Here is a 14,639-nt window from a genome sequence, read left to right on the forward strand (position 1 = left end):
ACACATGGCTATTTCTGACAAACTGGGTTAAGGAGGGTTTAGCACCACATCCTCCGTCATCATCATTTATGGACATACTGAGATGGCACAATGTGCAAAACACACACACACACACACACACACACACACACACACAAAGACATAAACAAAAGCACACAGATACACATAACATGCGCACACATACAGATCCAGACACACACAAAAACAAGAGAATATAGACCTAAAATCCAGCTGTCTGCATCTCTCAAATGTTATCTGCACTAAGTCAACAGTCAATGTTAAGATTCAAATTTTCATAATCTCTCAGAATCATGCCTTGAAATGACGTCTCTTTAGTAACCCTGCAGCAGCTCTACTGTTGCTCTGCATGGGCCGCTAGTTTCCCAGTCAGACCCAAGAAAACGAGGCCATGATGCAACAGGAGGGTCACTCTGCCTGAACTAATAAGACATCGGTGCAGATCCTGGGCTCCATCTTGGCTCTGCATAGCCCAGTGGCCCAGTCAGAGTTTACCAATTCAATAGAAAGCAGTGACACTGGGGTCACCCTGCACACACAGAGAAGGGTCAAAGGTCGTCCTGTGGCTGGGAGCAGCAGATGAGGCTGTATGCAGATCAGGGCTTTAGTTAGGCTAAGCTAGCGTTGCCCTCCAACAGGACCGTCTTGAGGAAACAGAGCTTACACAGAGAGGAGGAGATTGGGAGAAGTGACCAGAGAGATGTACGCTTTGGATACCCTGGATTTAAACTGGGACTGATCTAGGAGCTGTGATTAAATGAAACGCTGTAGCGGCTCCCATCCATATGATGCCTAAACCCTGAATGTAACAGGTCACACACATGCAGCATTTTGGAGGGAATTCTGGAAGAGAGAAAAAAAACAATTTGCTGCTAATTTAGCTACAAGGGTTAATCAGTAGTTTTTTAGTTTGTGTGCTAACGCTGTAGTTATGCAGTGGGGAAAAGGGACCTATGGCTCTATGTATTCAAAGTTCACCTCTGCCCTTTGACCTTTCAGGTCAGAGTTCAGCTCTTGGGGGAAAAAAGGGTCACTAACCTAACTTAAATTTCTCCACATCATCTCTTTCTCCCTCAGCTCCTCCCTCCCTACGTCAGGAACCTGGAGGGGTTTTAAAAATCACTTCACCGCTTCCCCCTCAAACCAGCAAACCTCCAAAGGGGGCTTAGACCACTACAACCCCCCACCATCTGCCCCCCCCCGCCCCCCACACCCCACACCCCACACACACACACACACACACACACTTGAGCCCCAACCTCCCAATCCCCAAAACTCTCAGCTGAAAGAATTTGGGAGACCAAGCCATCTTTAACTCTTTAGTAAGTCTCTTTACATTAGTACTTTAAACTCTAGACTCCCACACATCTACCATTCAGAGAGGAATTCAACAGCACAAAGGTCCAACAGTATTGTGGCATTTCTAAGACTCCTAATGAGGGTGGAGAACTTTTTTGTTTTAACAAAGTGGCTGGTAGAGTAGACAAACTTCCCATCTACAGCCCATCACTAAACCTAGGCTGGTGGCTAGTGTTAACTTCCCATCCTATTAAATAGTGTTGGCTTAGTGATGAAATATACAGGCGTTTCAAGGTCGAAGTGGAAGTCTTTACCTGGATTTTGGTTCATGATTCCAGGGGTGCGATCCCAAGATGGGACCTGTTGACCCTCTGGCTAGCGTCCCACTCCGTCTAGTCAGATCGGAGGGTTGGGATCAGCGTTCCTACTTCCTGAAAACATCCCGCACACAAGATAATCCCAAATCCCAAATCCATGGTGCGATGGAGGGACGCAGGAAAACGCAAAAAGAAGAAATCCCAAACCACTGAAAAAGGGACCACCCAAACCTCAACTGTTTCCAGAGTAAAAGGGAAAGCAGGAAGGGAGAGAGGGAGGTCAGCTTTGGTTGGTGTCACTGTTGTTGCTGAGGACTGACTGTGTGTGTGAGCCAGGCTGTGGCCACTCTCCAACCCCCCTCCTCTTCTCTGCATGTGTGTGTGTGTGTGCGTGTGTATTTGTGTGTAAGAGAGACAGAGTGAGACAGAGGGAGAGTGTGACTGTTTAATCTGCCCCTCCCTCCCCTATTGCTGGTGTGTGCATGTGTATGTGTGTGTGTGTGTGTGCCCCACCCCCAATCTATCTGCATTCATCGGCAGTCAGATTAAATGGTCAGAGTTAGCGATTAGTGCGGTGCTGTCCTAGCCAGTGGGTAGCGGGCTAGCAGGGTGTGTGCCTCCTGCCTCCCCTGCAGCCTGAGAGGATTAGCCGCCGCTAATGCTAAGCTAAACGCTAAGCTCCAGCCGGTGGAGGCAAGGGGCCAGGGGCGGGGGCCTTCCTCTCTAGCCCCAGGGCAGACACTCTGGCCTGGATGACAGGTGCCTGAGGTCTGGGCGCTACTAAGTACACCAAACTGCATTTACTGAACACTGCAGATAGAAGGTTCAGCTGAGATGATGGCTGGATGACTGTTACTCTTTCATTTAGCACTCACATTGTCAAATAAAACAGTTAGCAGCTGTCCAATATTGTGATTCTGATATTTCTTCCGCTGTGTTTCTGGGATGTGGCACAAAGTTCTCATGTTCATTCCTGTCATCCTCTGTAATCCCTCTACATTCCTCTAAGGTAGTAACCTGAGAGGAGTTAGTCACCAACTTCATATTCATTTTAAGTTTGATCCAACTATCTATTCATCTCAAGAGATGAGAAGGAATTGAGAACAGAGTTGACGGATCAGGATGGCTAGTACACTAAAATGCACTCCTAAACTAAGTGATGTTTTCCTCCTTTCTCTGTGTTTCATAGCTTTACGTTAATTGGTAGGTTGTGCTTGGTAGTACACCAAAATGAATAGTTCACCCCAAAATGGCATTTTGGGGTGAACTATGCCTTTAACTAAATGAGCGAGCCTAATAAAGTAAAGGGTAGTGTAACTCAGTGTTTTAAGTTTGAATCATAAGACAAAATATTAAAGAGCGCGAGTCAATGCTATACAAAGGTCTGTTGACTATACAGCATCTTCCATGCATAATGGAAGTCCTTTCTTCATTTCTCTCTTCTCTCTGTCTATTCCTCTCTATTATTTATGGCTTAAGTGCGCTACACATGAATGCTTGTCCTCTTGAGGAAACTGTAAAGACCTTAGCATGAGAATGGTAATCATCTACAAGACTAAGAGAAAAGAAATTCAATAAACCATAAATCATCAGATCAAATTCTTTTCAACTTTTTTTACTATAAGTATAAATCTGTTGCGGACACAAATCATGATGTCAGCCAGATGGAGTCAGGTTGCCTCATTAATGTGATGATGATTTGAGCTTAGAGAAACATGGCGAACATTTATAAAAACTTAATGGTCACAATGATTTTTGATCCTCCCCCTGCCTCCCCAAATCAAAGATCAAACCCTCCTCAATCAAGGTCTTTGTTACACAAATTAAATCTTCTCATATTACTGAGAACGAGAGGAGACTGAAAAGAAAGAGAGGAAAGAGGGGTGAAGGAGAAACTCTTACTGTATCATGGTAAAACCCCTCCAAACCTATCTGAGCAATGATTGGACTTGTTGGCTGAAACATGTTTTCTGAATGTTTTCTGTTTTCGGGAGAGAGTGTGCTCCCCATTTACAATGAACCTAAAAAGCTTGATTCACTCTCATACTTGTTGACCCACATTTGGCCAAACCGCAAGTCCAATGAGTTTCAGATTCACTCTGTACTGCATAGTTAATACTACACTAACTATAACACCCAGCTCCTTCCACTCCCTATAGTTCACTACTAAGGCTTTAGACCTTAATCCCAAGTCAGACAGACAGAACAGGACACTGGCATCAACTGGACTGGACCGTGGGCCAAAAGACAACACGGCACCAGCCCTCATTAATATTGAGTGGGGAACGAATTACTTTTGAAACACTACACATTTGCTTTAATGTTTTGCAAAAATAGTAAAATAAGCAACCAAATTATCTAAAAAGGCTTTCAGATTTTCCAGTTATGAAAGCAACCCCAAATGGCAAGTAAAAGTAAATGTTAAAGTTATTGTGTTGCACATTTACGCCTGCTGTGATTGCAGTCAACACATGCTGTCTTGCTGAGTGACAGCTGTGCTTGCCCATGCATTACACCCACACACACATTTGTGAAGTGGACTGCACCTTCACTCTCATCTGCTGCCCTTGTGTTGACCCAATCTTGCCTTGTCAGCTGGTTTCTGACAAACACACACACACACGCTCACACATAAACACACACCATGCTTTCTCGTCTGACCTGTCAGTCAGCTGTCTCTGGAGGGCTGAGTTTGATAGATCAACGGGGCTTTTCCTCCACAACTGCTTAATACATATGTACACACATACAAACAAACACACACACACACACACACAGAACACAGCAGCCTCCTCTAAACCTCACTGGCAGAGCATGCCAGAGGAACACAATTACTTCTTCACTATCCCGGGTCCTGGCACGCATTCATTCACTATCATTGCCATCGGGCGGAGAAAGCACTTCTACACACACATACACAAACACACTTTTCTATTTCATGCTCCGCCATTTCAGATACTTGAGTATTTTTCACATTTTCATTGTCTATTGCTGTAACTCTCCAGAGGCTGGTTAAATATTTCTCTGGCCCAGTGGCCCTTCTCTGTCCCAGATACTGATGCCCCACACACTCTCTCACTCTCACTCTCCCTCTCACACACACACACACAGTAAGAGGTTAAACCTAGCTTGAACAAGCTCAAATGCCAGAAAGTACTTACTGGAGCATGCAAATCCATCGTGCCCTCCACCCCACACCCATCACTCCCATCACTCTTCCTCTGTCTTCTCCCTCCATACCTCTTTTCTTCCTCCTGCATGCCTCTCTCCGTCTCTGTCCCTCCTCTTCCTCTGTGATGGTGAAAAGGGCAGGGATGGCTGAACGGCTGCCTCCCTTCCTCAGGCTCCCCTTGCCCAGTGGGCACCCGCCTCCTCCTCCTCTTCCTCCTCTTCCTCGTCCTTTAGTGTCTGGCATAGCCTGCCCTTTGCTAACCCTCTAGCCCCTGGCTAACTCACCCACCCCTGCCCATCCCACCCTGCGGCGGTGGGTGGGAAGGGGCAGGTCAGTGGAGGATGCCAGAGGAGGACGGCAGTGTATGGGGTCACCCCTAAGTCTTCTTCTCAATGGAGACCTGGATGGCTAATGGCTAATGCTAACAGCTAATACACTTCTCTGGCTGCACGCTGCTCTGCTGTCTGAGAGACAGGAGGGGGAGAGAGAGAGAGAGAGAGAGAGAGCGAGAGAGAGAGAGAGAGAGAGAGACAGAGAGCGAGAGCGAAGCGGGCAGGAGGGATAGAAGGCAAAGAAAAAGGAAATTGAGAGTGGAGGATGGAGAGGGAGAGAGACAGCAAGAGAGGCAAAGGAGAGTAGAGTATGAAACTAATGGGATGGGAAGAATGCAGAGATGGCGAAGGAGAGAGTGAGAGAGGAGACAAAAAGCGCAGCTCACTGTGCCATGTCCATACAGCCTGCGACAGTAGTGCCAGGAGAGAGAGAGAGAGAAAGAGAGAGAAAATCGGAGTGAGAGAGAGAGTCTCTGAGGATGAGCTCTTGTAGGCTGGCTTAGGAAAGAACACTTAATCCACAAGACTGGACCGGTCGAGAGCTGGTGGGATTGCACTCCTCATTTCCAGTCTTCACTCTTCTCTCTCTCTCTTCATGAGATGCTGCTGTCAAGCCTGCTGCTGCTACTGCCTCCATCTACCCCCCTTCTCCCTCCTCGACTCTCTCTCGCTAGGTCTGCCCTGTAACACACACACACACACACACGGGCCTACAGACACATTGGTTGTAGAGGGCAGTGGGGCCGTTAAAATATTCAGTGCGGATCCAACGGTGGAAAGTGAGCCGGTACCGGTGTAAGGGTTTCCCTGACGACAGCAGCATGTGGACGGATGACGCAGCAGAGTGGGAGCAGGCACAGGCTATAGCCACACTTTAATATAATGTACACACATAACTATGATACACGCATACACACACACACACACCAAATCAACCAATGCAGTATTGCACCTGCCCCAGTGCAAGGGGTGTGTTCACAGAGCACATGGTGTACGGCTCCTCCCCGGCTCCTCCCCGTTTCCCACTTAAAGGCCCATTAGTCTTTTAAGATGCCATGGTTGTAAATATGAAAATCATTCATGTCTAGCTCTCCATGGGAACAGAATGACATTGAGAGGAAACAAGCATGCATCGCAATCAGTGTTAATATCTGAGCGGTGGTGCCAGATCAGTCTATGACTCACACACATGAAGCTGGTGTTGCAATTGCACCGCAGTAGTGCAACCTGAGCTGGGCTTAGTTAATATACTGACCCTGCACGTGCACATACAGAACGCACTGAGGATGAGAGAGAGAGAGAGAGAGAGAGAGAGAGAGAGAGAGAGAGAGAGAGAGAGAGAGAGAGAGAGAGAGAGAGAGAGAGAGAGAGAGAGAGAGAGAGAGAGATGTGCTGAGCTCTCAGTTTGACTTGGCACACACACACAGGAGGAAGAGGGTGCCATGGGAGGGAGTGAGGGAGGGGGCAGGAGAAATAAACCAGGAGCAAACAAGGCCCGTCGTTTGGCAGGACACACACACACACACACACACACCACACACACACACACACACACACACAATAACAGTACAAACATCAGACCTAAGAACAGAAACCATATGGCCTTTCCCTTTATCTTTGTGTGTGTGTGTATATGTGTGCATGCACTTATCTGACATTCACCAACCTAAATACACACAGGGATTAAACGACTTCCACCACCATGACAGCTCAAAATCTTACTGCCGCCAAGACATAGTGGCTCACAAAGAGAAGCAGCATGACTAAGGATGTAACCGTTGGCAGTCATGTTGGCTCAAAAGAAACCACTACAGTTGCACTTTGTTTCATGTAGCTGACCATATATTTAGGTAAACCCCTCATGATGCCACAGCTAATTGGATCTTTGATACAGATATGAACAGCAGCTTATTTTAGATGTGTTCATTTGTTCAAGTCTGCCTTGAGGCTTCTTAAATGATTGAGGACAAGCAGCTTGTTAATGAGGCTACTTAAGGCCTCTTGTGGTATAAAATGCAGTTAATATACTGGACCTGAAATACAGTTGTATGGCCAAATGATGTGCCTAATGTCCACTGTGTAGGTCTGTTACACATGTATGCATTTTTCATGACTTTTCAGCAGTGAATTCAAATTTTTTTAAATATTTAGAATAGAATAGAATAGAATAGAATAGACTGGACTCAAATATACTTATATTGTAAAGGAATTCAGGACATTCTTCAAACTCTAAAGACCTCTGCTTTGCCTCATCTCCTACATGTACACACATACAGCACAAACACACACATTCATGAAAGAGCAATCTGATCTTTGTCCCCGCAGCATAGAGTAACACTGTAACCCTACACTCAGACTTTAACCGGATAGGCTGGGCTACACACCCTTCTCACACATCGCCCTATTGAGAGAGGGAGAGAGCGCGCGAGAGAGAGAGAGAGAGACAGAGAGAAAGAAAGAGATGGGAATGGATGTTCTATAAAGAAATCAATAGTAGCCTATGTAAGTAGTATGTTAAAGCTTGAATCTGGATATTTTTTGCCATAGTAAATTGCATGATTAGTGCCCAGATATGGTGGTTACGTTCCCCACCTCTACAGAGTCGCATGTATGCCCCGACTTGCAAAAGCTAGAATACCAGAATACCAAATTCAGCCAACAAGCAGGAGGAAAGAGATCTCTAAGTGTTTTTTTGGACCGTGCTAATGCATTCTGTTCTGGACCACATAACCTATTGTGGGAGGCCTTTAAGTTCCACACACCATCAAAAATTTGGTCAGGGCACATTTTCAAGATATTCAGACGTGTTTCACAACAACAGAGTTTACTACAGCTTGGCAGCATCTGGAGATAGGCATAATGGAAGGGATTCCCCTCTTGCTTTCACTGTGGCAATGGAGATAATCATTAGGTGGGGAAAGGCTGTAGGGAGGGCTGCAGCTCCTCCCACCAATCAGGGCATATATGGACGATAAGACTACTGTGACTACTGCAGCACCTTGTACCAAAAGGTTACTGAAGTTACAAATGGAATGATAACCTGATTTGGGCTAGGATGAACGTTAAGCCGATTAAATCCAGGAACATCTCCATTGTCAAGGGGAAACTGGCAAACAAAAGGTTCTACAAAGATTAGGAGTCCAACAGTTTTAGAGAAGCCTGTCAAAAGCTTAGGAAGGTGGTATGATGCGACCCTAATGAAAAGGAGCAGATTCAGTAGCTAAGGCAGGAGGTAGTTAGAGGCATTGAGGGCATGGAGGGACAGGACAGTTAGAGTTGCAGTGCTAATTAACTTGTACGTCAGGAAATGGCTTGGGGTCCCATAGTGTCTTAGTAGTATGGCTTTGTATGGGAAGGGATTTTGGAACTACCTATATTAAGGAGGGGAGTTGAAATGTACATGTATGGAGGCAAACTGAAACTGAAGGTGTCTGGCAGCAGCAACTTTGAGCAACCGGTTAGAAAATAATTTGTCAGCTGATAGGAAGGAAGATATTAAAACTGGTTGTGTCCATGAGGGGGAAAACATGAGGAGGGAAGCATTTTTGTGCATGCATATAGTAGGGCAGCTGAGGGAGGGCAGAGATTGTCATATTGGTGGTAACAGCTGATAATCTGGGCAGGATATAGTGAGCACTACCTTAAAGCCAGACTTAGTGGTCAGAGACACAGTGGAAGACACAATAAATGAGGCATAAGAAAGGAAAATGCTCAAGAATACCAAGTTACCAGCAGGATTGGAAAGCTACAGTGCGCCCGTAGAAGTTGGATGTCAAGGGTTTGTAGCAAAGTTACCTTAAATTCACTTTTAGGTGAATTAGTCATTCATGGGTAGAGCTTAAAGCCGACAATAAAGGCGGAGAGAGAAAGAGGAGAAAGCATACCGCCAGGTGTTACAGTGGTGATATGTTTACTGGTGTATTGGTTTGTTACCATTTGTTTGGTAGTAAAATGCTTGCTGGTATATTTTTTGTTAGTAGGTTATATCTGCTGGTCACATTACTCCATGACTGTTGATAAAACTGCTGAGCAAGCTGTTTGAAGCCAACATGGTCAGCTGTCCTATTATCCTATTGTTGTTGAGACTAATCGCAAGTTTTGAAATTATTGAGTAACATTGTGAACTAGGTGTGAGGTGCACCAACAGCCACCCACTCAACCCTCCAACATCTTAGGTGGTTAGAGAGTGAGTGATGCTGTCTGTCTGATGGTCCTGTAGATCTATATCGGCATAACCTGATGTCCTCTACCGTAACCATTTCTGGGTTAGTACATCATTCTTTTAAAATCTGAATTCGGCTCCTGTATGAATGCTTGCCCTGGGTTATGGCACAAGGGATTGCTACATCACACCCTGTGTATTGGTAACTGACTATTCTCCATGATTTATTTGCAACAAGAAAATAAACTCCATGACACAAAAAACACATACACTTTTACCATAGGCCTCAAGTGTTTGACCTGCATCTGTCACCTTTCATCTTCATCTTTAAACTAGTCAGCTCTAATTTAGTTGGACCCTGAAGCAAACTTCTCCTGGTTACACTAATCAAACAACATTATGTCAAACTAGCACTTACAGCAAGTGAAGCAACTGGAAGTGTGCTTGCTAACCTTGAAGGATTAAAAAGTAGAATTCAGGAATTTCTAGTGTTTACCGCTTACCATTCACCTCAAATAATGAAACAACAGAATTTCAGCCAGTGCCTATAAGAGTGACCATTTCTACACAGACGGTAATATCTACACTGTGTTGTTACATGCAAGCACGTGTTCCATTGTGCTATTCCTGTGAAGCTGAAATTTCTGACTTTTCAAAGCGTCTGGAATGCAGCACTGGAGACTAAGAGAAAACTAATAATAAAGAAATACTGGGGGAATAGCATGAGTATATGTCAGTATTTCAGTTTTCTCCTCTGATTTTACTAGGCCTGTTTGATAATGGAAAATATTTTTTCCCCTTTTTACTCATAAGAAAGCTACTGAAATGTTGCTAAAACTTAAGCAATAAGCCACAAGAGACCATGTACAGTGACTTTAGAGCAGCTAAGAGGCTTTGTCAGGCACAATGTGAATGGTAGGCTATGTTATGGAGGTAACACCATTCGTCTACATTAAAAAATGTTTTTTTTGTATCTGTAATTATTAGATGGGCTATAATATGCAGTATTTTTCCACCAAACAATATAGGCTAGTTGTCGAACAGTAAACAAACCTGTTGCTAGTTGCATAAGTGTACAAGTGCCGGTATGTTTAGTTATTTTCAGGAGGCGTATTCATAACCTATTTAAATTAACTGTTTGGGTCACAGGTGCGTTTATCGAGTATTTACAACGGCTCGAGCATGACTCAACCAATCAGAACCGAAGACCAGAAATATCCGTTTAACAATAAACGTTAGGCAACAGTAGTAGGCTATCCAATAAAGTGTAGCCTAAAGACACATTGAAACTTCAGCAGCTCCTGCCACGTTCAGGAAAAGCCTCTGGCCATTTCCATAAATTCACCTGTCACGTCAACTGCAACTCAAGGGGGCATTAACAAGTTCACAAAATGTCAGCAACAGGTGTCGACCTGCGCAGGAAAAGCTGAAAATGTGTAGCAAAAACAATAACAGAGGTAAAACGGTAAAGATTGATAAGTAGTTTTGGGGAACAAGTCGTGTTTGATAAATGTAAATCAACCGGTTCGGTGAGTCGGTTGATAGTTAATCCCATTCCCGTGACCGGTTTGCGCTACTTGCAATCTCTCTTAATTCTCGTCAGCGTTCAAACATTTAGAAAAACAATTACAATCCCATCGCTGACCGGGATCTCATCATTTACTTGACACGTACGTCCTCAAAAAAGTTTGTCAAAGTAAACTTTGGTGTCGATAAGAACTCACCTTGGGACTCGGTAGGAGATGCGTCGCTGCCATCCTGGTCCGCCATTTCTCCTGACGTCAGCTGAGAGGGATCAGCGGCAGGAACCCAAGGGACCTGGAATGGCCCCTGCGACAGGCTGGGCACCCTCCTCCGGACAGGTGGGGGACGACACACACACAAAAAAAACGATATATAACAACATAGCAGTATGAAAATAAACAATATAATAATAATGATAGTAATAATAATAAGAAGGGACAGATTAAACTTTTACTCTCTCGCTCTCTCTCTTTCTCTCTCTCTCTCTCTCTCTCTCTCTCTCTCTCTCTCTCTCTCTCTCTCTCACACACACACACACACACACAGAGGGTGAAGCCTCTCATTAGTGATTAATTTTGCACCTTTTGCACCTCATGAGGCTATAAACCTAAACTATTTACCTGCAGACTTTGTTTGTCGCCTGCTTATTTTTAGAACTGTGAAATCCAGTTTGCTCCTATCGCCTTTCTCACTGAATAGAACTAAAGAGGATTTTTTTGTTAAAATGCACTGCTTGATAAGTTGAAATAGGGGTATGGTAGACAGATGGAACATACTGTATCATGGGCCTATACAAAGTATTATGCTGACATCTACTGGCAATCTGGCCACATTAATATGAAGTCAGTGCCTTAGCCAAATACCCATTAGATACCTGTGCAGAGCTCTTTGCAAGGCATAAAAAAAATGTCAAACTTAATGAGAATTGGAGACAAAAACAAAAAAACACCCTCAAGTTTTTTTTGTTCATGAGATCTACGGAAGCTGATGAAAGTTTAAAACCCACATCCCTTTTCCTCTTTTACCAAAAATGTTGTGATGGCAGCAAGTTACCTCTGATGATATAATGGCCCTACTTGCAGTTTCTTGAAAATATCATAGCACATTATCATACCTTGTGTTTTGCACCTGACAAATGTAATATTTGCTAGGTAATAATACAGCTACCTTATTGTGTTGTTCATTGTAACCACCTGCAGAGGTATTCATTCATTCATTCATTCATTCATATTCTCTTCCTACTTAATTCCTTTCAGGGTCGCAGGGTGCTGGAGCCTATCCCAGCATGCATTGGAAGGCAGGGAGACAGCCTGGACAGGTCACCAGTCCATCACAGGACTAACACACATAGACAGACAGATGGATACTCTCTATAGGTAATTTTGAGTCTCCAATCCACCTGACCTGCATGTCTTCTGCCTGTGGAAGGAACCCAGAGCAGCCAGAGGAAACTCACACTAACACAGGCAGAACATGTGCAGCTTTTATTTTGAAGGAAACATGACCATTATGTTTTTGACTCAGATTCCCAGGGCACAGTGAAGTGCCCTGAAAATATGAGTGAATGTAAGTTCATATAGGATGTATGAATAAACACAAGATTGCCAGAAAACAATTTATTATATAAAGAACTCAGAATCATGAACACAATTTATTTTACACATGGTCGTCTCTTCTCAGCAGCAAAGATAAAGTTCTACTCTTTGCATAGATTTATCTTGAAATTTCAAATCCCTTATTTGGTCCATTTGACTGAGAATGCATTCTTATTTACAGCAACAGCCTGCAGAAATAACATTCACAACTGACCACGAAGCAGCTCCACTGGAACAGTATGGGTCTCTCTTGCTGACGGACCCTGATGATAGTTAATTGTTATGGGAGGCGAGAGTGTTTGTTCCTCTCCCCTACCCAGACTTACCTTGGGGATTCAAACCAACAACTCAACAGTCACAAGCCCACTTCTCTACCCTTTAGGTCACTGTGATCCCATGTAGTTTGCATTTGTTACTTGTGAATTGTGAGACATTATAGGGAGTGCTGCTGTTGTCCCATACTACCAGCAGAGGGAGCACTATTCCTACTGTAAAAATCCTAACCAAAACCAATTTCATTCCTTTTATGGGGGTTGAATGCCTATCTCATTAGATTTTTATTTTTTTTTGGCACATTAATATGATAATTTTAACACCATCACATTCGGCTAATATTGAATATGTCTAATTGATGGAATAGAATATGGGGTTTAATGGCCTGGATATTTATATGCACACTTTACATCACATTGTAAAAGTAATCAATCTACAAGAAAAATGGATTGCATTAATATCATTCCCTACTATTAAATCATTGAAAGCTTGTAATATTTTTGACATCCCCTTTGTGTTGAGTGTTTCACCTCACACTTATCCTTCTGCAAAGAGGCATTTCAAGTAGGCAAAATGAGAAGTGAGACCAAAATAAAACAGACTAACGTTATTTCAACCAACCCAATGATATTTGAGCAAGGATTTAGTGTTCCTGGCTGAATATGTATGCTAATCTCTGTTCACATCGTTGCTATTTGCCAGGATGTGCAGGCTTTACCCCCCTAGACCCCCAGTATGATGGCTGCTGATTGGTGCATGGGAAACTGTAACCAGGGCAACCAGCTGTTTGGCAATTCCTCTGGTGGAGGAGGAGGAGTCAAGAGATGTTGGCCTGTAGGTATGGGGTGGAATGTCTGAAGAAGCATGGTTATTTTACTCACATACTCACACACTGACACACACACGCACACACACACACAGACTTCTGAGCACCTCTGTGGCATCTGTTAGGGCGGGAGATGGAGAGGATGGGAAAATGCTGATGGCAAAACAGGGAGCTTCACTCATTCTGCTCTGCCCGAATGCTCTCTCCCAGGTCTTGGGATTTCTCGCTCTCAAAATTTTCTCTCTCTCTCTCTCTCTCTCTCTCTCTCTCTCTCCCTCTCTCTCTCTCTCTCTCTCTCTCTCTCTCTCTCTCTCTTCCCCTCTTTTTATCTTTCCTCTGAGGTTTAACCCAAGCCCCTTTCATCTCCCTGTTTGTTTTCCAGACAAAATACCCCCTGCTCCTCCTCTTTTATGTGTTTACTGTCTGCTTGTGTGTGTGTGTGTGTGTGTGTGTGTGTGTGTGCTTGATTTCTGTTTTTTGTTTTGGTTTGTAGTCTGTATGTCTGTTTGTCAGGCTGCACAGGAGCTGAGGAGGTTAGTCAAGAGGTAGAGGGGTAAGTCAGTAGGTGGTGGTTAGGCCTGAGGTGAGGTTCAGGGTCCTGTGTGTGTGTTTGTGTGTGTGTGTGTGTGTGCACGCGCACATGCATTTGGCGCCCTCAGCATGGCAGCCTGCTCAGATTGTCTGTAATTGGTTCCCAGGGGAATGAGATCTTGGGATCCTCTCTACAGAGGAAGGATGCCTTGATTGCTCATCAATAAATCCACACCATAAAAGAACACACACGCACGCACGCACACACGCACGCACGCACGCACGCATGCACACACACACACACACACACACACACACACACACTGTCTGTGTCGGATGCATACACACCTGCTGCCCTTGAGTTAGGGGGGGTCTGAGGTTCTCCTTGACCTAAACAGGGACATGATTTGATGGGAATAGATGTCAGACATTTCTAATTTGGAAGTCTGATCCTCTGTTGATTAATGCTCAGGGCTCCTCATGGAAGACCATAATCAGTTAAGAGGGAGAGGGGGAGGGAGAGACAGAGAGAGAGAGAGAGAGAGAGAGAGAGAGAGAGGGGTAGAAATGGAGGGAATAAGCAGATCGAG

General features: G+C 44.4%; 1 protein-coding gene across 1 annotated transcript in view; it reads right to left on the bottom strand.

Annotated features, from left to right (window-relative positions):
* Nucleotides 1-11,070, bottom strand: part of map7b (microtubule-associated protein 7b) — a 30,579-nt gene extending 19,509 nt beyond the window's left edge. Inside the window, exon 1 of the mRNA XM_078290043.1 lies at nt 11,025-11,070. Within this exon, the coding sequence (XP_078146169.1) occupies nt 11,025-11,070 (46 nt within the window). The remainder of the gene's footprint in view (nt 1-11,024) is intronic.
* Nucleotides 11,071-14,639: the final 3,569 nt, after the last annotated feature.

The sequence above is a fragment of the Centroberyx gerrardi genome, chromosome 18 (genome assembly GCF_048128805.1).
Source record: "Centroberyx gerrardi isolate f3 chromosome 18, fCenGer3.hap1.cur.20231027, whole genome shotgun sequence".
Taxonomy (NCBI): Eukaryota; Metazoa; Chordata; class Actinopteri; order Beryciformes; family Berycidae; genus Centroberyx; species Centroberyx gerrardi.